The sequence below is a fragment of the Oncorhynchus clarkii genome, chromosome 15, assembly GCF_045791955.1.
Source record: "Oncorhynchus clarkii lewisi isolate Uvic-CL-2024 chromosome 15, UVic_Ocla_1.0, whole genome shotgun sequence".
Taxonomy (NCBI): Eukaryota; Metazoa; Chordata; class Actinopteri; order Salmoniformes; family Salmonidae; genus Oncorhynchus; species Oncorhynchus clarkii.
In genome coordinates, this window is record NC_092161.1 from 24404999 (window position 1) to 24428661 (window position 23663).

Sequence of the window (23663 nt, forward strand, 5' to 3'; positions counted from 1 at the left end):
CATTTGTGACCAAGCTTTAACTTCCTGACTGATGTCTTGAGATGTTGCTTCAATACATCCACATCATTTTCCTCCCTCATGATGCCATCTATTTTGTGAAGTGCACCAGTCCTTCCTGCAGCAAAGCACCCCACAACATGATGCTGTCACCCCCGTGCTTCACAGTTGGGATGGTCTTCTTTGGCTTGCAAACCTCCCCCTTTTTCCTCCAAACATAACGATGGTCATTATGGCCAAACAGTTCTATTATTGTTTCATCAGACCAGAGGACATTTCTCCAAAAAGTACGATCTTTGTCCCCATGTGCAGTTGCAAACCGTAGTCTGGCTTTTTTATGGCGGTTTTGGAGCAGTGGCTTCTTCCTTGCTGAGCGGCCTTTCAGGTTATGACGATATAGGACAAGTTTTACTGTGGATATAGATACTTTTGTACCCGTTTCCTCTAGCATCTTCACAAAGTCCGTTGCTGTTGTTCTGGGATTGATTTGCACTTTTCGCACCAAAGTACGTTCATCTCTAGGAGACAGAACGTGTCACCTTCCTGAGCGGTATGACGGCTGTGTGGTCCCATGGTGTTTACACTTGCGTACTATTGTTTGTACAGGTGAACGTGGTACCTTCACGCGTTTGGAAATTGCTCCCAAGGATAACCAGACTTGTGGAGGTCTACAATTTTTTTTCTGAGGTCTTGGCTGATTTCTTTTGATTTTCCCATGATGTCAAGCAAAGAGGAACTGAGTTTGAAGGTAGGCCATGAAATACATCAACAGGTACACCTCCAATTGACTAAAATTATGTCAATTAGCCTATCAGAAGCTTCTAAAGCCATGACATCATTTTCTGGAATTTTTCAAGCTTTTTAAAGGCACAGACAAGTTAGTGTATGTAAACTTCTGACCCACTGGAATTTTGATACAATGAATTATAAGTGAAATAATCTGTCTGTAAACAATTGTTGGAAAAATTACTTGTGTCATGCACAAAGTAGATGTCCTAACCGACTTGCCAAAACTATAGTTTGTTAATAAGAAATTTGTGGAGTGGTTAAAAAACAAGTTTTAATGACTCCAACTTAAGTGTATGTAAACTTCCGACTTCAACTGTAAATTACTAAAACCAGATATGAAGTATTTAGAAAAGATAATGGAGCAATATATTTTCATCTTTGAGAACTATCAATCACCAAAATAAAAACGAAACATTCGGGGAGAATCTAAAATTCAAAGAATGTCATGGCATTGATTTTGCTATAATGTTTGAGTCACTCAGAAAGCACAAGAACAAGCCATGGCAAAATGTGTAGAATTCCAGGAAATTAGCTTTAAAACTGAAAATGTTGTCGTCGGGTAAGAGGATGGCCTATAAAAGCATGCCATTGGCCACGCCCACTACCAAGCCCCCACTTTGCCACCACTGCTGAAATAAATCATAGGGGAAACACTGCAAGCAACACAGTGAAAATTGTGTAGGCTACCTGTATGTTTTTTATGGGGCGTGCTCATAAAAAATCAAAACTATTGTTTTATTAACGTTCCCGAATGTCATTATCTATCCTTGTATTTAGCAAATTTTAGACAAAGCCTTTTAAAATATGCCTTTGTTATTTTGATTAATGCTCTTGCAAGTAATCGAATACTAACATCTGTTCGGATATTCAAATAGCCATGCCCATCCCTAACTTGGAGTCAAAGTAGCGATATAATATCGTCCCCTCACCCATAATCACATGGCCATAAGGCATGCAGATGACATACAGTACCATCCATGGCCATGCCGTCATTCTTCTAACTCATGTCATGGATCACGATACATCATGGCACATTAGCCGTTCTCCTCAAGCTCAGCTCATCCATATGTTGCTCCATCCCTCTCTCCATGGCTGAGGTTGGGCAGCAGGATGATAAATAGGTCCCACAGGCACCTGTTCGGGGAGAAGCTCTCTTGGAAGGCCCCTAAATCATCCAAAATCAACAGACTGGGGCTGCTATGGAGTGGAGGGGGGTTGAGAATACAGGGCCCTGTGGATACAGAGCATGAGGACGTTTGTGAGTGTGTGCGTGCATACTCTAATCATACCATTTGTATACATGAACGTATACAAACACATGCCTTGAGGTGGGCTCTAGGCTGTGTGTGTGTGCGCGACTCACCCACAGCTCCCTAGCCTTCCCGCAGAGCAGCTGTACATTGACACCCAGGTGAGGTGAGCGATGCGGGCAGCACGATGCCCTGGCAGGCCCAACAACAGGATGTACTGTTCATGTACTGCCACGTCACCATGGATGTGTCCCAAATGGCAGCCCATAAGTCAGCCTCAAGACTACTGTACTGGCACTACAGAGGAATACCACTGACCAATGGCTATCAATCCACCTCTTTTTACCCATCCTCTTTCTCTCCGCCACTCTATGGATGCATCTCGAATAGCACCCTATTCACTATGTAGTGTACTAGTTTTGACAAGAGTAGTGTTTTATATGGGGAATAGGCTGCCATTTGTGACTCCGTCTTCGTCATATTCTCAGTTGGATGAATTGTGCAACCCCCTAACAGGAAGCATTAGATCAGAGGAGGCACTCAAAGCTTTTAATGTGGCTCAATTTGACGCTAACTTTCCCCCTTTTGGTTAATCCTGTAAATGTCAGTCCCTTTACCCCTCTCCAACCTTTTGTATTATAAACCTAGCTGTTTTTGGAACGTCCTTTGAGCAGCCGAATCTTTAACAGGCCTGTAAAAATGGATTAGGCGCAAATGTTCCACAACCTAAATGAAATGGGTTCCATTTCGTACCCTCAGAGCAGGATAGAGGGGAAACGAGAAGGGAGAATTAGATTTGTGGTAACAAAACGCATCAGTGACTCTGGACATTTTATTAGAGGGTCCAGCTAGCCCTAGATTTATGGATGAAGGGAGAGCGGAAGAGAGGGAGGAAAGGAGATATGGAGGGACTGTGGAGGTGTTGATAGACCATTGGCCAACAGCACCAGTTACTGCCAATAATATGTTTTATTTTACTAGGCAAGTCAGTTAAGAACAAATTCTTATTTGCATTGACGGCCTAGGAACTGCCTTGCTCAGGGACAGAACGACAGATTTGTACCTTGTCAGCTCAGGGATTCGATCTAGCAACCTTTCAGTTACTGGCCCAACGCTCTAACCACCAGGCTACCTGCCGCTTAGTAAAGTGTTGCCTGGGTGTCTTAGTGACCTTACTGCAATGCAATTACTGTCTATGAAGGATAGGATATGTTAATGATTATGCATCATGTAGCTGCATGGGAAACAAGCATATCTCCCCATACTTCCCCTTTAATATCAGAGACATCAGACTGACTTGTCAATGCTACTTCGTTGCCAATACCTACACTCCCTACTATGTCTCCTACTGAAGCCATCTGGCATCAGAGGCTACGTCCCAAATGACTCCCCTTTCCCTATGGGCTCTGATCAAAAGTAGTGCCCTATATAGGGAATAGGGTTACCCTGCCCTACCTAAGAGACGGTGGCAGGTGACAGCAGATGGCTGACAACCTAGGTGGGAGAGGTAGGTGTAGGGGACCCGATCGAGTGTCCGTGTCACCGCAGATTGATCCACACAGAGGGGCTGAGTGATCAACAAGGCCCAGATGGTAAAGGAGAGAAGGAGAGGGTGACACATCCCATAGAGAGACAGCTTCGATCAGGTGCTCCATGATTAACAGCAGTGTTTCCCCTAGCTCGACTTCCCCTACTTGTGATGGCGGTCCGCCTGACTGTTGTCTGAAAGACTTGACTTGATGTGTCATTGTACTAGTTCACATTAAACTAATAGCAGTTTTCGACTGGGCAAGTCATGGCATTTTTCCCCCCAATTTTGTGATATCCAATTGGTAGTTAGTCTCGTCCCATCACTGCAACTCCCGTACGGATTCGGGAGAGGCAAAGGTCGAGAGCCATGCATCCTCCGAAACATGACCCCGCCAAGTCGCACTGCTTCTTGACACACTGCTCGCTTAACCCGGAAGCCAGCCGCACTGTGTCGGAGGAAACACCGTTCAACTGGCGACCGAAGTCGGCGTGCGCCGCCCAGCCCATTACAACTAGAGCGCAAAGGACATCCCGGCCTGCCAAACCCTTCCATAACCCGGCCGCCTCATGGGTCTCCCGGTTGCGGCCGGCTGCGACACAGCCTGTGATCGAACACGGGCCTGTAGTGACGCCTCAAGCTTTAGACCGCTGCGCCACTCGGGAGCCCAAGTCATAACATTGTTGTTATAAGTGGAATTAGACTGTGTGTGTGTGTGTGCCTCTCTTTCCAGTTAACCCTGTGGCCCTAGGGAAGCCATACAAAGAGGACTGCTCAGAGGCATCCAGCCAGGAGGAAGGTGTGTGTGAGTACCCCATACCCAACCTGCTTCACCCCCAAACCCTGTTCACCCCACACCCTACTCCTTCCAACATGGTTAACCCCTTAACCCAGGTCAACCTGAAGCCCACTTCCCTCATCCCAACCCTGTTTACTCCCCAGTTCAGAGGCGGAATCTAGAAGAAGTGTATTCTGGGAGACTAAGAAGTTTTGACAGTTAGCCAACACCTTAACTGGTGGGAAGAGAAGTGAGAGTTGTTGATTTGAAGAAGGGTTGTTGCAGATACCTTTAGCCTAGACTATTCCTCGCAAGGGTTTGCCTAAACTCCAGTGAAAAGCCTGTGTTATGTCACGTAGCTCGCCAGCTAACCATGTGTGAACCAGAAATATAAGGCACTTATACTGCGTCACATCTCTGTTTTAGGTGTCAATTAATTTAGTTTCAACTGAGCGAGGGGAGGGGAGGAATGCACAGGATTCTTTCTCTGGCTCGGCAGTGCAGGAGAGGAAGTCCTGTACTCCAGGACAAACAAGTAGCGCTATGTTGCTAACTTCTGTTTATTTTGGTCGGGTGTTCGGAAAGCCTGGGCTCTCTTTCTTTCTCTCTCTGACTATCTATCTCTGTCTCTCTTTCTCACCCTCTGGCTCATCTCTCTGTCGCTCTCCCTCTCTTTCTCTCACCCTCTCTTACCCTCTCTCCCATCCCTTGCATTTCGAGGCTATATTTTGCCCGTTGTCCATGCACTGGGCTCACAGGCTAATCACAGGCCACAGTGCATACACTCACTGCAGGCTTAGCTAAACCAATTAATGTCCTATTAGTATAATAACTTATGTCATAAAGCATTACAACGTTCCTCACTGAGGACAGCACAGAAAAACCTGTTGCTACTGACTGATAAATAAAGATGGAAATTAGTTTTGATGTGAACTGAAAAGTTGATTTAAAATCGTATTGTTCTTGTCAACTAAAGATGAATAAATAAATGTCTCTACCCTTCAGATTTGGAGCCGTACGTTCAGGGGCACCGGAAGAAACATGGCAGCAAGAGCCCCAGCCTTAAGTAAGCACTCTTGTCTTAATGTAACAGACAGCTTCCTTAACAAGTACTGCTTTCCTCACAACGAGGCTCAAACCCAAGACCTCCACCTTGCAAACACACGTGACTGCTCTCCTGAAGTGTTTTACCAGTCACTAGTCAGATGTCCATCTCCCCACCTAATGAATGAGGGTAGCGTAACCTGATCCTAGATCTGTGGTTAGGAGTGACTCCTCCTTCAAATGAGTAGCCCCTACCACCCCAGTGCAGATCTAAACAAGTGCCAATAGTTTTGTTTCTGAAGACATGAAAATGATTCTCATTCTGCCTCTCCTTTTCCCAGCATTCCCAATGCCAAAAGTTCCCAGGAGGAGAGCAGTCGGAGGGGGCCCCACGGCTCGGAGCACAACGGCCTGCCAGACTGGAGGAGGAAGAGCTGTACGTTCAAACCCAACCAAGACACCTCTGGGGGGCTGGGCCCAGAGCAGGTGAGACAGATGGAAAACAAGGCTACATCCCAAACGGCACCCTATTCCCTTTATAGTGCACTACTTTTGACCAAAAAACAATGAATTTACAGTTAACGCTAAGCGATTGAGGCATTGTTATTTAGATAGTTTTGTATCATTGTTTACAATGTTTGAACATGCAGTACATTCTGATTGGTTGTTTTTGTTGTTGACTTTGAAAATGGCTCCTCGGGAACATTGACTGACAACCCTGGATTACACAGACAAAGTAGTTCATTTAGACCAGGCAGACATGTTACATTTCAAGATGGCTGACACATTGCTCCACTTTAGCCTGTAATGAGCATCATTGTTCCTCAAATGCAGTGTATGATATACCATTTTGTAGCTCTGTGTCTCTGCTTTTATCCAATGGGCTCCCGAGTGGCACAGCGGTCTAAGGCACTGCATCTCAGTGCAAGAGTCACTACAGTCCCTGGTTCGAATCCAGGCTGTATCACATCCGGCCATGATTGGGATTCCCATAGGGCGGTGCACAATTGGCCCAGCGTCTTTCAGGTTTAGCCGGGGTAGGCTGTCATTGTAAATAAGAATTTGTTCTTAACTGACTTGCCTAGTTAAATAACAAAATTAAAAAATATTTCACATTCATTTTGCTTCTTGAATCATGGCGATCGGTCATGTGGTGTGTGTGTGGACATGTTTAACTATACTTTTGGGGACCAGAAGTCCCCACAAGAATAGTAAGCAAACAAATATTTGACCAACTGGGGACATTTTGTTAGTCCCCACAAGGTCAAATGCTATTTCTAGGGGATTTAGGGTTGGGAGCTAGAGTTAGTTTTAGGGTTAGCAGCTAGGGTTAGGTTTATGGTTTAGGGAAAATGGGATTTAGTATGGGACTGAATTGTGTGTCCCCACAAGGTTAGTTATACAAGGGTGTGTGTGTGTGTGCGAGGTCACACCCCTCAGCAGCAGTAATAACATGTCTAGCTCAGCAGCAATAGGATTGCTATCAGCGTTAGCCAGGGTGAAGCGCTGTGCCCTTTGACCCCTCCCACTATAGCTCTGGGTCGGTGTCCAACACCGCCTCATTCATGTGGCCCTCATCATGTGACAGGGGTTGTGTAACAGGCAGCAGCACTATGGCATTCCTGCTCTGGCACATGGTATTGTTGGAGCTATAGGTTTTAAAGACACAGTCTGTAGATGTATTTTCTCCTGTGGTTGTATCAGGAATATAACATGATATACCAACCCACCTCCTTGAGAGCTAACTGAGTATACAGGCTTGTATCATTGAATGTTCCATTGTCTGAATATATATTTTTCCTCTGTCTGCAGAATCAGGACAGTGAGAAGAGGAGCAGCCACCCTGCCACCAAGAGCAAGCCACGAGCACTGGGACCAGACAGGTGATCATTATTCCCTATATATTGCATTATTTGCATTATTTATGCCCAGGTCCCATAGGGCTCTGGTCAAAAGTAGTGCTCTATATAGGGAAAAGGGTGCCATTTGGGATGCATCCTGTATCAATATTCAAACCTGACTTACGGTTGAATCTGCTCATAATCTATCATCCATCGCAAGACAGTCAGTCACCATAAAAGGGTCTAAAAGGGTCTAACATTGACTGACATTGACTGACATTTAAGAGACTTCCCTATTCAGACATACTGCCTCAACACTGAGCCGGCTGACCATACAGTTGCTACGTTGTGATAAGTGCCGAGCACGCACTGAGCACTCAGACAAACATGGCCATGACAGGTACGACAGGCTCGGGAAACGAACGCTAAAACAGTGTGACTGAGTTCAGGAACCCCCACCATGGGGCCTGACAGAGAAGGCATAGTATTTTGCTAGCTAGCATGCTAACAGCCGAGCCAGAGATGGTTTAATATGTAAGCTGTTTTCCCTTTTTTTTGTCACAGTTCTGGTTCTGCATAAGGGTGGTTGTCAAGCGCCCAGGCAGACAACTGCTACAGGCACTTTTGAGAACTAGTAGAGACTTCAAATAAAGGAGTTTTCCTCCCTATCTACTTATTAGAAACATTTCTATTTGGGCTATAGGGTTTAGCATTGCGCTAGCTAGCATTCTAGAAACAGAGCTGTCTCCTCCTGCTACCAACTAATGTGACAAGCCACAGGCCTCAATTTCTCTTATCCTCCCTCCTTTATCTTTTGTGACTAACCGCTCGCCTGTCTCTCTCTCCTCCAGGGAAAAGGGGAAGAAAGGGGAAGGAAGAGCGGCCTACTTGACGAACGGGAGCATAGTGCCTCTGGCTTCTCAGCGAACGCGACAATCGTCAGGGAAAGGTGGGAATCGATGGAAATTAATTTGCCCCTGCAGTCTTCTTCCTGTCCCAGTCGACTCTGAAATGTTATCAAATGCTATTTGGAGAAAAAATATTGTGTTTTTGTTTTCTGGGTGAAATGGAGGCTTGTAGTAACTTAATTTTACCAACAGAAAGCAGTGTTGTACAAGTTTATTGGGCATAGCTTTTTAGTCTTTTGAGCTGCTTATTTGAATGCCTTAGCACACTTATGCCTTGAAATGTTTTATTTGATCTAAATCAAAGGATATTGAATTAAATCTAGTGTCATTAATGTTCAGGTTGTGTGTGTCCAGACGGTCATCTAGTCGGAGACTCCAGTCAGGACGTGTACGGAGACACTTCGTCTGAGAGCTACAGCTCCCCCTCCAGCCCCCAGCACGATGGACCAGAGAGCCTGGACAGCGAGGACGAGAAGGACAAAGGTGACACGCGCTCACACACACACACCAATATTAGAGTTTGTGCTTGTGTAGGTTTTTGGATAGGAGCACTAAGACTTGTTCTCCTCTCTCTCTCTCTCTCTCACGCAGATACAGATAGTCACTCAGACAACTCCAGCAGCCAGGGTAGAGCGGACACCTTCTTCCCCTGCCACGAGGTTGCAGGGGGGGGCTTGCCCACCATCCACCCCCTGGCCTCTGCCAAACCTGCTGGGGAGCCCCTCTGCCCCGAGACCATCCCCAACTTTCCCCCCATCACCTTTATGCAACCCCTGCCCTACATACTGCCCAACGGAGCACTGCCCGCCGATGCCTCTCTGCCAGTCCTGCCTCCTCCTCAGGTGGCAGCGGCCCTGGTAGACAACAAGGTTGTGGGAGGACTGATCATGCAGGTGCCCTTGGTCCTCCGAGAGCCCATGCCCACCCCAGTGCCAGTTCCTGTGCCAGGGGACACAGAAAAGAGGGATGCCCTTGCTGCAGTGCCCGTGCTGCTTCCAGGGTTTGGCTCCCCCACCCTGGGCTTACACCCCCCTGGCAGCCCTGCCCTGCAGCCCCTGATCCAGCGCTTCAAAACGGCCCCTCATAAGGCAACTGTCACTTCCGAGGGTGTCACGGCCTCCTCTGCCCACCACCCCCCGGTTGGAGCCATCAGCGTCATCGCCCCCGGCCCACCCTACGCCTCACCCCTGCAGCCAGCCTACCCCGACCCTGCCGCCAACACCCTAACACCCTCTGTACCCACCCCCCTAACCCCCTCTGTACCCCTAGGGGAGCCTAGCATCCCTCACGCCAAGCACCCGGGCATGGCTCTTCCCTCAGGCTTGCCTTCTCCATACATCATGCCCCCCATCCCCATCATGGCAACGCTGGGGGCAGGGGTAGCCGGAATAGGGGTAGTGCCCACAGCTGGACAGGTTCAAGCGGTGGTGCCCCCATCCGTGCCCACCCACAACCCCGGTCCTGTGCCCAGCCCCAGCCCTGCCCTCACCCACAGCACGGCACAGAGCGACTCCACCTCCTACATCAACAGCACCAGCTGTGCCAGTAACCTCGTCGCCCAGCAACAAGTGCAACCACCACAACAACAACAACAGCAGCAACAACAGCAGCAGCAGCAGCAGCAGCAGCAGCAGCAGGCTCCCCAGCAACAGCCCATGTGCTGCGGGGCGTGCGGTTGCCGGGGAGGCTGCGGCACCAGCAACAACAGCCACACAGCGCCTTCATTCTTCTTCCCCCACCAGATGCCGCCGCGGCAGGTGTTCGGTGTGCCACCCATCTTCCAGCTGACTTCCCTGTGCAACAGCAGCTACCTCAGTCAGCCTCCCCTCCAGAGCAACGGCCAGGCCCAGCTACCCTTCTTTCCATCCGCCCCGGCCCCCTACGCCAGCCAGACCCTGCTGCACACGCACCCCCACTCCCACTCTGACCACCTACTGGGCACACAGCAAGGCTACAGCCTCCAGCAGATGGCACCCTACAACCGCTTCTACCCGCACATGTACCCCTCCAGTGTGGGCATGGTGCCCGGGGCGGGAGGCGGAGGTGCACTGGGGTTAGCAGTCGGCGTCAACAAGAAGAACGCCAACGTCTCGTGCTACAACTGTGGGGTCAGTGGCCACTACGCACAGGACTGCATACAGCCCTCCATTGACTCGACACAGCAAGGTAATAACGCCACCGCCAGGGGCAGGGTGGAGCGGGGAGGGGCGGCCGCTGGCCTCTTCGGACGGCCCCCTCCGCCCCCCCTGCAGCACTTCCCCCCCAAGTAGAGGTCAGCCCTCAGGACTGATCCCACCCCTCTCGATCTCTCTCTTACACACCAGTACCCTACACCCACCCACACAGAGGGCACCCTTGATCAAGCTTGGGAAGGCACACCTTTGCAGTAACCTTCCTCACCCCCTATCCCCCAAAAACAGACTATTAGCCACCTTCATTTCCATTTTCAGGACTTATTTAGAGCCAGGAGCTGCTGTAAAGGGCTCTCATCTCAGGAGACCTGTGGACATTTCTCCCAAACTCTCTGTTAGCAGGGCAAAGACAAAACACAGCAGAACAGTTAAAAATGAAAAACACAGACCAAATGACATGACACATGTCACGCAGAGGATACGATTAGGTGCAGGTTGGGAATTTGTAGACATCTCAGTGGAACCTTGTCTTTTTGCTTACTTTCTCTGAGTTTATTTTCATCGTTTCCCGTTTCTTATTTGTTCGACTGACGCCCACCTCTCTGTTTTTCAGGTGGCTTTCGGCTGAAGTACGCCGCCTCCCATTCTTCCGAAGCACTAGACAACGCCGACTGAAGAAGTCTTCTCGTTCCGCCATCTTGTTTGTCACGAGCGGTCAAAGAGACCCCTCCATTTCAAGAGAGCATCACTCGATGTTTCCCTGTCATTAACCAGGTTTACATCCAACTTTTTTAGGCGAGTAAAGTACATGTCGGATAAAAAGTTAATGACAGGCCTGATGGAAACAGAAAATGTGTCGGTAAACTTTTCAAATGTTGACAAAACAAAATACGCTAGACAAGGTGGGATCTTTTTGTGTCGGTAAAATGCGATGGTAACGCTTTTATGTGCAAATATTGATATAATAACCATCATATTGAAGTAAACTTGGAGTCACGCCCAGGAGTCACCATATGGTGTGGTCCTCCCACTATGACTCGGGGAAACAATGCATTTTATTAGGCTACTGATGAAATCATTTATATTGAACTTCACAGGGTGGTGAAAGTGCACGGTGATCTTGATGCTCCTTTCCAATAAATGTCAAGGGTCAGATTCTGGTGACAAGAATATCGATGTCTGACTGCCGTTTAACAAATAAAAAGATTCTCGCTCTTATCCATAATAATCTCTTCATGTAGACTAGCCTACCCGCACTGTATCTGCGAGCTGTTGGCTAGAGCACACGTGCCAAGACCGGAGTAGTCACATTTTCTATTTAACGCAACAGTTTGTGACAAAACTATCAGTAGAGTTGAAAACACGATGGAAACACATTGAACTTTAGATTTATATTTGGTACATGAAAACTTAAGTGAAAAAGTGTACTGCGTCATCATGCACTGATGTGGGAAAATGTGCAGATTTTCTTTATGCAGATTTTTTGAATATTCGCTTGAATATATGTCGACAATTTGATTGAAAATTTAGCTATTCTCATTTTTAGTTTGACCTTTTTAACGAGCGTGTGCGAAGAGGGTCCTAAGTACTTGTGCCTGAGACATCACCAACATCCCCATCACAGCTGAGGGTGAAGCTGTCTCGTTTCCAGAGACGCATACCCCCCCACCCCCCCTTCACCAATCCCCCAGTGGCTTTTGGTATTTTGCACTGAAGACTGGCACAAGACAGCAGCTCATGTTTACTAACTTATTTCTTATATTATTAGAAAACATTTTTTTTTAAAGACACAATGTGTATGGGAGCTTCGTAAAATTATTTTGTTCTCAGAATACATGGGGATCCTGCGTGATCTCGATTAGAGTTTCATATACTTTGTCTTTTATAACGGTATATTTATACCTCATTGTTATTCGACTAGGATTTTTATTGTTTAACTGTACAGCTACAAAAGATGAATGCAAACCAACAAAAAGGTAAATGTAAAAAAAAAAAAAAAAAGATTATTTTTCTCTTTTTCGCTGCAGTGTTTTTGAATGTACATGTTTAATTTCTTAATGTTAAGGAATCTGGCCGTATCGGGGGGAAATTCTTAAAGCATTTGCCTCTTGATATAATGTGAAACGCATATTAAGACGTTCTTAATCATCATGTCTGTCATGTAGAAGTTAAATGCTGCTGTGTTTTTATTTTTGGTAACATGCACTATAGCTACCAGGAATTCTGAAGTCTCTCAAGTGCACTGAAACAGTCCTAAATCAAACCTAGAGACAGATGTTATTGCAGCAGTGAAGCTCTATACCTTGCTACACTGCTGTCCCTCCATCCAGTATTCTCTTGGAAATGTTGCACTGCAGAGTCGAGCCACAGGGTGGTGCCATGTGAAGCATCAGTGGTTAGGAGGGATAATACTATCATTGATAACTCTGAAAATAACTTTTTTTCTTTAGCCATTTCTACAAGACTGGTGGCACAGGCAGATGTCATGTAGCCTACCTAGACAGTCAATATGTTTATTCTTCCTTCAATGCAGCAGTGAGATCTAACTGTAAGGCATCTTGTTTGTACATTGGTAAATGTACTCAAATCGATGCACATACACACTATAAATTGCTGTTTTCATGTGGAGTATGAAAATGAAAAGTGTGAACACTAAAGGAAGTGTCTGACTGGAGTTTATTGGATATCAGGATTGGTAGCCTTCCAGGGATTGACATTAAGGGTTGCCATATTGCCTGGGGAAAGTGAACTGATCATTCAAGCTACTTGAGCCTGCTGAGGTTGCCTCATGGGGCTGGTTATTTTTGTTTGTTTGTTTGTGTGTGTGTGTGTGTGTGAGAAAACAACCAAACAGCAAAGAATTCCAGTAGCCAAAAGCTGATCTTTTCATTTCCTCCCCATTGTCTGTCTTTCACTTATTAAACAATGTATTTCGTAACTGATGTACAAAATATAATACTTATTCCAAAATAGAAAGAATTCAATCAATCTTTCTGATTCCTATGTGTAGGTGAAAGGCAGGCAATATGTGGCACTTACTTACTGCCTGTAAATATATAATTTACATTTTCGGGCAAGTGATCATAATGTTTGGGCAACCAAAAAAATACTCCTGACTTGCCCAATGGGCAAGTGCGTTTCATGCCTCAATGTCAATCCCTGGCCTTCTCAGACAGCATATCCCTTGAGATAATTGTCAATCATTTAGAGCTCTTTCGTGTCTGTTTAAGCTTTGTGGTCTACACATTAAAATTACATATAGGGATATTACAGTACACACTTGTTTGTTTATATGAGAAGTTATGTCAATTTTTATGAATAGTCACACTTAGTACAGTTTGTCTCCAAACATTTTGTGAAAGCTTTCCACCAACTGGTGAAGTACTCTAAATCTCTTCTGCTTGATTTGATGTAAGCAGAAATTTCTTACAATTACTTAAAATATTGAAGCAAACTTGGACATGAACACAGGAAAGAAAATGTGTGGACCACTTTACATTAATCGGCTGGATGATTTGAAGAACCATGTGAGCTCGGAGGACAATTGTATATATGAACCTGCCAGTTGTACATGTTGAACATATATGGTTAAAAATGCTGTACTGTAGAGGGTACACTCACTGTTACCTTAAGGTGTATGTTTACTGTATTCTTTGATATCTACATTTTAGTGTACTGGAAAGGTCAAATATATTTCTAGAACGAATTTGGATTTTATGCAAATTGTTGATATGTTTTCCTGGAAATAACAGCAATAAATACAAAATGCCCCAACATTCTTGTTTATTTGTCTGTTGTAATTAGGTCCTACACTGCTTTTATGTACTTTGTTTGTACTTTGAACTTCAGGACAGTTTTATCCACTTGCATTGCCGTAGTAGTCAGCTGATGCGGAAGAGTGCGGAATGCGGAAGAGCACTTTTACAGCCCACCAGGGGGTTTACACTATTTACCACAGCCATAAAGTCAGAATTAGCTATATTGTAAAAATTCGTGAAAACAAAATTGTGCTTTTTGGTATTCATTTAAGGTCTGGCATAAGGGTATCAAGTGTGGTTATCGTTGAGGTTAGGGTCAGGTTTAAAATCCGTTTTTAAGAAGAGTAATGGTAGAAATAGGTTGGGTTAATTACTGTGGCTGTGGTAACTAGTGACTATTCCCCCCCACACACACACACAGGGCGTGTCTGTCTTGTATATTACATATTTCAGATGGTTAGCTGAAACTTGTCTGTAGCAAACCACCCACTGTTGTCACCTGGCTGTAGAGGGAAAGAGAACTACCTGACATTGACAAATAACCATTCATTGGTGAGTAGCTGCGATACAATATTTTCTCAATCTAAAGGCACTGACTAATTTATTGTTAACCCTGTTGCCATTCTGATAAACAAATTTTCAGGTTGGTAGCGATTACTATACTCTTTTTTTATAATTGGTGATCCTTATTTAGCATAAGAACTATAGTTTGATTGGCTATCACCATAAATGTAACATCAAAGAGGACAGGACATTGATCATTCTAATCAATGTAGCTGGCTAACTAGATAGCTGATTAATCTTGCCTGGCTAGTGGCAACTCAAACTCCTTTAAACCAGCCCTCCACAATGATGTACTGTTATGTTGACTCTACCCACAGTCCCTGAGCTTATATTCACTCCGCGGCCGGGTTGAATAAAGACAAAACATTAGCCTACCTTATAAAATCCATAAATGTATAATTATTGTGCAATTTATATCTACTGGCATAAGTGCGTAAGAGCAAATTTATGCTTGATCCGAAAATGTGGTCATGGACTCGGTATGAGGGTGTGACGCTTGACGAGCCTCCAGAGGCAGGCAGAGGCCAAATTTTATGGAACACGGATGGGTCTTTGCGTGTCAAATACGCTTGTTGACCAATCAGGACCTGAATATGTCACATAATTTAACGTGTCATTAAATTACGTAGTTATTACACAATCACTCGTATTTCATATGTCCCCAACGATTCATCGCTCCGTATGCTGTGATGCTGGTAAAGTTGTCTCGCGCACTTACAGTGCTGGTCATTAAAAAAGCTAGCTAGCTCATGGATGCAAACAATGTTCTTCCCAAAAAAACATAGCAAAACGACAATCTGTTTCAGTAGCTATAGTTAGCCAACTATAGCTAGGTTTCATCATCTAAAATAACCCTCATGTATAAAACAATTATTATTTGATTAATGATGGTCGGACCCATCTATGTGAAGTTAGCCACAATAAGGATTAGCCACAATAGAATAGTGGGCTTTGCGGTTAGCCTTCAAAATAAAAGTATGTCATTGACAGTGATGCAAATGAATACAAAGAGTAGAATTATGCCATAATTGAATAGATCATGCTAAGTGAAATTACACTGGATGTATTATACTTCAGAATTCCATTGGGGTCATACTTATTTCACTGTACAGCCTTACCTCTGGATTGTGGATCAATGACATGGGGTTTCAGTCTACTCAGTGACACCCAGAGAACATTAGCGATGTCATTTTCTCCCCAATCCTTAAATGTCTTTGCCCTGTAAAAGAAGCAGATTAGAGAACTTTGCCTATGCCGATTTATAATATTCTGGTGAGCAAAGGTTTCGTTTTCTAGGGCAACAAATAGGCTATTAATCTAATGACCAAAATAAGCTGCAAGTATATAATAATAATAGACAAGTTGACTAATAAATAGCCTACCAAAAGGCTGAAAATTATAAGCAGAAACATATCTAACTCAGACAAAAAAAAACTGCATCCCCTGTCAAGAAATCGTTCTGGCGTCTGACTAGCCGACAGCGCATTTTCTATAAATAGGGTCGGTTGTGGGCACAGATTTTCACTTTATCAAATACTGTCTGTACAAAACATTAGGAACAACTGATCTTTCCATAACACTAACCAGGTAAATTCAGGTGAAAGCTATGATCTCTTATTGATGTCACCTGTTCAATCCACTTTAAATCAGTGTAGATGAAGGGGGGGCAGGTTGAAGAAGGATTTGTATGCCTTGATACAATTGAGACATGGACTCAATTGAGACATGTGCCATTCAGAGGGTGAATGGGCAAGACAAAAGATTTAAGTGCCTCTCAACGGGGTATGGTAGTAGGTGCCAGGCACACCGGTTTGAGTGTGTCAAGAACTGCAACGCTGCTGGGTTTTTCCATGTTCAACAGTTTCCTATGTGTATCAAGAATGGTCCACCGCCCAAAGGGCATCCAGCCAACTTGACACTGTGGAAGCATTGGAGTCCACATGGGATAGCATCCCTGTGGAACTCTTGACACCTTGTTGTCCATGCCCCAATTAATTGAGGCTGTTCTGAGGGAAAAAAGGGGCGTGCAAGTCAATATTAGGAAAGTGTTCCTATTGTTTTGTACACTGTGTGTAGTCGGGCGGTTGCGGATGGGTTATTAGCAATTGCGGGCAAACAAAACAACTGCACACAACTGATGTACATACTCATTCAAGATTTAAATCAGGCTGTAATACACAAGTAATTGTTAAGAGTACATTTAAATGTAACTTTATTCAACATTCTGGCTTGTAAGGTACATTTACAACATTTTGCAGGCATTAGTTTCAGGATGTATATACCAATTAATTGTGTATTACACAGCCTGATTAATCAGACTGCTAGCTAGACTACATTAAAACTATGTTCTTCAGCCTACTTTGTCTTTCGCATCAGCCCAAGATAGCTCTCGCGATAATTGCATGTCATTGTATATAGGCTACTGTATATGACTGCTCTGTTACAATGAAGTTTAAAACCCAGTGCCCACAGACACTAACTTCTTAACCTTTCTTCCAAAGCACTGCCAGCCTGCCTTTCCCACCTGTTACAATGGCATCAGTGTCTGTGGCCAACACCAATTTCTCTCTGGAGCTATTCAAGAAGATCACAGAGGTCAACAAAACAGGCAATGTCTTCTACTCCCCTCTCAGCATCTCCTCTGCCCTGGCCATGGTGTCCCTGGGAGCCAGAGGGAACACTGCTACCCAGATGTCAGAGGTGAGTCAGTGTAAACCATTTTCGGGGATCCCGTCCATCCAAAAACAGATACACTCAAACATAATCATCTTACTCTCACACATTAATCTCTTATGCAACTATACTTATGGTGATTAGCCTGTTTAGTATGCACGGACAGCACAGTGGTACCGGAATGAATACAGATATATTTCCTAAAATAGTTTGATGGACTAGTCACTATCGACAAAGGTTGGATAATGTAGCCTTTACTTTTTGTCATTACCCTGTCTAATGTAAACTTGCATCAAGGCTAGATTGGATTTTTTTTATATGTAGTCACATGCACAGGGTCATTTATTTAACAGTGCAGTTCTCCACCTAAATTGACTATAGCTTCTCCCTTACACTGGAAAGGTTTTTCACGGGGGTTTTCTGAGATGAATAGGAAAGGGTGTGGCTGACAAATTGGTAGCCTGTCCATGACAATTCACAGAAGGCCTCCTTTTAGTCAGCAGATGAGGCTTTATTTGAGTACAGCCCTACTGTTGGAGAGCAATAAAGTAATCCCTCTTATCAGTCTCTCGGTTCCCATTATCTGTGTACAGCTAGTAGACATGTAGGTGCCAGATAAGAGTTTATGGTGTCATGGGATTTTAAAAAATATTTTTATTTTATTTAACCAGGTAGGCCAGTTGATAACAAGTTCTCATTTACAACTGTGACCTGCCAAGATAAAGCCAAGCAGTGCGACAACACAGAGTTACACATGGGATAAACAAACGTACAGTCAATAATCAGGGGGCGAGGCCCTGACAGTTTAGATAATACATAAGAGTGGACTAAGTCTAATTTGTACAACCTCCATTTAGCTGTCAGCCAGCAGATTTATTATAATAAACATGGAATGTATTGTCCAATCTGAAAAAGCCTTTCTGCAATATACTGAACATGTAGGTAGTGATGAAATAGCAGCAAGGTCGAGCTGAAGTCATAAAAAGGGCGAGTCTAGGGTACACAAGGGTGGGACAAGAATGCATACCTTCCTATTGAGCAATCCGGCTCGCCTAGTTAAATAAAGGATATTAAAAAAAATTGAGCAATCTTCACAGAAGAAATACGATAGGGGGTAGTCTCAATTTCTTTACCTGTTAAGGACTCAACGGCCTTAATTTACCGCCCTACATTACGTTTTGAAGGATTATTTCTGGAACCTACACAGCTCGCCAGCCACACGCACACACAGGGTTGTATTCCACCCACTCCCCACATCTATGCTGTTCAAAAATGATAACCAATTGTCATACTGACGTCCACTAGGTCCTCTGCTTTGTCAAAGCAGACAAATCTAAAAAGGCTGACCCAGGACTACTCCAGCAAGTACAAAAGCCCCAGCTTCCGCTGGCTCTGAAGGTGCTAATATAAGTATATAATAAGGAATGGGTAACCCAGGGGGTTCAAAGAGCGCTTGTTTCCAGATAACATTGGGCTGTTGGTGAGGTAGCCATTTGGTGGGAACAAGGCACTACTATTGGTGTGGGGCAGGGCTCTTCAACCCTGTTCCTGGAGCGCTACTCTCTAGTAGGTTTTCGCTCTATCCCCACATGTATCTAACTTGATTAAGCTCATCTTTAGTTGAAGCGAAAACCTACAGCACGTTGCTCTCCAGGAAAAGGTTTGGATAGCCTTGTTGTGGGGTCTGTGTTTTCTGTCGTCTATGTGGTTTATTTACAGTACATGTGTGAAGGGATATAAGCCCCGTACGTACACAAATCCTCTTATAGCCTATGTACACAATGTAGTAGTCACATTTGGGACTTGAGGGAACACAAGCATATTCTTTCTTTTCTTTTATCTATATTCTTCATAACCCTTGATAAGCTGCCGTCTGAAAACGGAAATATAAACAGGAAAGTCTGGTCACACTCACACCCAAACAAAGAATTCCTTATCCGCTTTACGAGCAACATGAACGTAATCTGTGCTGGTCATGTCCAACCACCAAATGTCAAAATGACAAGTTATGCTGTTTGGATGCATTTTAATGTTGGCACTTTTTCCTGAAAACATTTCTTTATTTGGTGATGTGGTGGATGAATACAGTAAACAATGGCGGGTTTGTTTGCTAGCCGAACAACGTAGGAGTCGTGTTTCGGCTCGGGGTTTGCATGTCATGGATGCCACAGGAAGATGCTACCACAATGTCACATTTTGTAAATGTTATTTTTTGAATCCTGTCTGCAGTCCCTGCACCTCCACAAAGCTACAGATAGCGTCCATGTCGGCTTCAACAAACTCATGAGTGAACTGAACAAGAAGGGAGCCCCGTACGCACTGAGCCTGGCCAATCGCCTATACGGCGAGCAGTCTTACCAGTTTGTTGAGGTAAAGCCCGATTGTTTACACAGTGGGTGGAGAAAGTGTGTGTCTAAGATTTAGATATTTTTGCTCAATCTGAATTGACACTAATGAATCACAGTGTGTTAGGTTAAAGGTCATTATGCATTTCATTACACGTTGGAACATAGCCTTATGACGAAGAGAGTTGTCAACAAAAAGATAATGGATAGAGTATCCTGCAAAATGCTATCATTATACTGTACAAACAATTATACTGTACATCATTGTAGACTATACACTATTTTAGGTACTTAGGGTTTGATAAAGCAAGGATATTGACTGTTGATTTTTGTGTCTCTGGTAAATGTGACAGACGTTCCTCGGCGACACCAAGAAGCACTACAATGCCGAGCTGGAGGCTGTGGACTTCAAGTCCAATGCGGAGGCTGCCCGACAGAACATTAACGCCTGGGTGGAGAAGCAGACCGCAGGTGGTTAGATGCCGCAAGCTGTCTCCATGTGCACAATAGTATTAATATTCTCAAATTCGGTGTAAAGATCAAAGGGACTGGATTGAGAATGAATTGATCACTTACATTGTGTTCATATGGATTTTAAATCCATTAGGTGTCCATGATGTATCTGTTTGTTATGTAACTACACCTTATTACAATGTTACCATCACCTCTGTCATTTCTATGGCCTCTGTATTTTGTAGAGAAAATCAAGAACCTATTGGCGGAGGGGGTTGTCGACCAACTGACCAGGCTAGTGTTGGTGAACGCCATCTACTTCAAGGGCAACTGGGAGAAGAAGTTCAAAGAGAGCAGCACCAGCGATGCCCTGTTCAAATTAAACAAGGTAGTGTTTACCCAACCGGCTTGACGTATAGAACGAATTCCCGACAAGATCTGAGGAGTGGCTTTTCATTTATTTTTCTCTGATGTGTCCGTTTGCACAATGAATGTGTAGTTACACCACTTTAGAGTAGCGCTTCTAAAGAAAAGATGTGACTTCCACTGAACTGTTGCTGTAGTCGGTTCCAGTCATCCCTTCTCTGAGTCTGTTGTGAGAGTAATGTTCTAGCTTGCTTCACTTTCATGAGTAACGGTGAGTAACCTTTGCTACAATGGTGAAAATGCCTTGTAGTCACAAATTACACACAAGAAGGCAACTGTTAACAAAATATTTGGTGACTCCCTACCTTCCTTTCACTGACTACAGAAGGAGAGTAAGCCAGTGAAAATGATGCATCAGAAGGCCAAGTTCCCCCTGACCTTCATCCCAGAGGCCAACTGCCAGATTCTGGAGCTGCCCTATGTAGGGAACGAACTGAGCATGCTCATCATGCTACCTAATGAGATGCAGGATGACACCACTGGCCTGAAGAAGGTAGGACTCACCTTTACATTCAACAAGATGGGTTTTGTGGCCAACACAATACACATGGAGTATAAAGTTAATTTCAATTAGAAAGCTTGTTTTAGGGTTAGCTCACACTGAAATACATGTCAATGTCTTGACTTTGTCTCCTGCACCCCCACCCCACACACACACACACACACACACACACACACACACATGCAGCTGGAGAAGGAGCTGACTTACAAGAACCTTGTGGAGTGGACCAGGCCTGACATGATGGACACGGTGGAGGTTCAGGTGGGTCTGCCTAAGTTCAAGCTGGAGGAGAGCCTGGACCTGAAGGACTTGCTGGCCAGCATGGGCATGACGGATGCCTTCGACCACTGCAAAAGCGACTTCTCGGGCATGTCGCCCGACAACGACCTGGTGCTGTCCAAGGTGATTCACAAGGCCTTCGTGGAGGTCAACGAGGAGGGAACAGAGGCAGCTGGCGCCACGGCTGCCATCATGATGATGCGCTGTGCCATGAGGACGCCCACATTTGTCGCCGACCACCCCTTCCTCTTCTTCATCCGCCACAACCCCACCCAGAGCATTCTGTTCTACGGTCGCTACTGCTCCCCTTAGGGGCTATATAGGAAATGGAACATTCCATGTGGAGGGAGGAAGGGCTTTTAATAGTATATACTGCAGTAGCTACATCAATACCCCATCTGTGTGCTTAATTATATGATTTGAGGTCAATGCCTTACCAAAGAATTGAAGAGTCAAGTGTATTTGTGATGAAATTAGGTTTAATACATTTCTTCCTGGCCTGATGTTACGAACAACACATTGTGCCTTATCATGATCAATGTTTCTCTACTTTCCACCTACTTCAACACACTGAAGTGCAATTATCCTCAAACATATTTTTATTTTGTGTTCTGATAATGAACTCTCCTAGTCTTCCGATACTATACTGGTGTTTTTTTTTTTTTTAAATTAAGCAACTATATGAAAGTTTACAGGAAATAAAGATATGATAAGTGTGTGGGTGTGTGTCATTTCCTGTGTGTGCACATGCACTGGTGTTTTAACCAATGATGTATATAAACCCTGGATTGCTAATGCTATGTATTGACCAATGAGAGGCTTTGGAGACACTGGTCGGCCATATTAGCACTCCCCAGAAGAAACAGTCCTCTAGGAATGAATGGAATTCTAAAGCATTTCAATTAAATGTTTAGAGGACAAAATTACTTATTTTAAGTATTTTTGTTGTAGTGGGGACAGTAACTAATTTCAAAAAAATTATACTACATTTTTGTATGTTTAGCTCACATTTTAAAATGTAGGAATGAAGATGTCTGTAATATAATAAATGTGGCAAAAACAAATATATACACGAAATGCATTTTTATATCTTCCAAAATATGTTTTACAACAGTGGGGGAGTAGATTCAAAACAGCCCCTCTATGTCAGTTATCTCTGTATCCCACACATACAATTATCTGTAAGGTCCCTCAGTCGAGCAGTGCATTTCAAACACAGATTTAACCACAAAGACCAGGGAGGTTTTCCAATGCCTCGCAAAGAAGGGCACCTATTGATAAAAAAAATTAATTAAAAAGCTAACACTGAATGTCCCTTTGAGCATGGTAAAGTTATTCATTAAACTTTGGATGGTGTATCAATACACCCAGTCATTACAAAGATACATGCGTCCTTCATAACTCAGTTACCGGAGAGGAAGGAAACCACTCAGGGATTTCACCATGAGGCCAATGGTGATTTAAAACCATTACTGAGTTTAATGGCTGTGATAGGAGAAAACAGGAACGATCAATGACGTAGTTACTCCACAATACTAACCGAATTGACAGAATGAAAAGGAAGCCTGTACAGAATACAAATATTTCAAAACATGCGTCCTGTTTGCAACAAGGCACTAAAGTAATACTGCAAAAAAATGTGGCAAAGCAATTCACTTTTTGTTCTGAATACAAAGTGTTATGTGTTGTATTTGCCCCAAACATTACTGAGTACCACTGCATATTTTCATGGTATTTAGTTTAGTTTATAGGATCCCCATTAGCTACTGCTCATGCAGCCGCTAGTCTTCTTGGGGTCCACATAAAACGTACAAATATATGACAAAGTACAGAACAGTAATACAGATAAGCTTGTAATTGTTAAGGACTGGGGAATTGTTCAGGATACAAATAAAACGGAATGGAGCCAAGCATAGACAGAATTCCAGTGGGAATGAGATTTTTGGAAAGAGTGGATTCCTGCTTTTTGGCTGACACATAAATTATCCTTTACCCATTGTCCTTTACCCAGCTTGACACAAACTGAGAATGGTTACATCTGTGAAAGTTTCGAGAAGTAGAATTGTTTAGATTTTTTGTGCATCCTCCGCCTAGATGAATCGGGCTCTTCGAGTCACACGGCAAACCTGTGGCGTGGTTTGCTCTCCGGAACAGGGCACCGCTCAAATCGGTGATTAGTGGGGTAGGATTGGGTGTAGAGGTTAATCAAATTATAAATAATATTCCTGGTGTTTGTGACACCCGCCGTTTGGTGAGACATAAATGAGAATGAGAATACCGTCTGTCTTGTTAAGCTTTGACACAGAGTTTCTAGCTGATAAAGTCATATTAGGTTATATTTGCTATACTGCTATATTTCTATGCTGAGGGCCTATGTTCCGAAAACGCTACGGAGT

At 44.1% G+C, this 23663-nt stretch overlaps 2 protein-coding genes across 15 annotated transcripts in view; both read left to right on the forward strand.

Moving 5' to 3' along the window:
• Positions 1–14041, forward strand: part of LOC139367079 (zinc finger CCHC domain-containing protein 2-like) — a 68146-nt gene extending 54105 nt beyond the window's left edge. For 2 of the 13 annotated variants that reach the window (XM_071105092.1, XM_071105093.1), the window contains exons 7-14: positions 4298–4369; positions 5348–5408; positions 5728–5872; positions 7199–7269; positions 8079–8176; positions 8475–8618; positions 8727–10301; positions 10881–14041. In XM_071105092.1, coding sequence (XP_070961193.1) covers positions 4298–4369; positions 5348–5408; positions 5728–5872; positions 7199–7269; positions 8079–8176; positions 8475–8618; positions 8727–10301; positions 10881–10942 — 2228 coding nt within the window. In that variant the 3' untranslated portion in view covers positions 10943–14041. Of the gene's footprint in view, positions 1–4297; positions 4370–5347; positions 5409–5727; positions 5873–7198; positions 7270–8078; positions 8177–8474; positions 8619–8726; positions 10549–10880 lie in introns of those variants that run through there. The other 11 variants (XM_071105096.1, XM_071105094.1, XM_071105086.1 and 8 more) reach the window with 9 other exon arrangements.
• Positions 14042–14146: 105 nt separating this feature from the next.
• On the forward strand, positions 14147–21985 carry LOC139367081 (leukocyte elastase inhibitor-like). Of its 2 annotated transcripts, XM_071105099.1 has the most exons (8): positions 14359–14577; positions 17091–17289; positions 18568–18660; positions 19492–19632; positions 19961–20078; positions 20306–20448; positions 20812–20979; positions 21175–21985. In XM_071105099.1, the coding sequence occupies exons 2-8, from the start codon at positions 17122–17124 to the stop codon at positions 21577–21579; spliced, it is 1236 nt and encodes a 411-aa protein (XP_070961200.1). In that variant the 5' UTR covers positions 14359–14577; positions 17091–17121; the 3' UTR covers positions 21580–21985. The 2 variants fall into 2 exon arrangements, with proteins under 2 accessions (XP_070961201.1, XP_070961200.1); XM_071105100.1 differs by lacking the exon at positions 18568–18660 and having other exon boundaries at positions 14147–14577.
• Positions 21986–23663: the final 1678 nt, after the last annotated feature.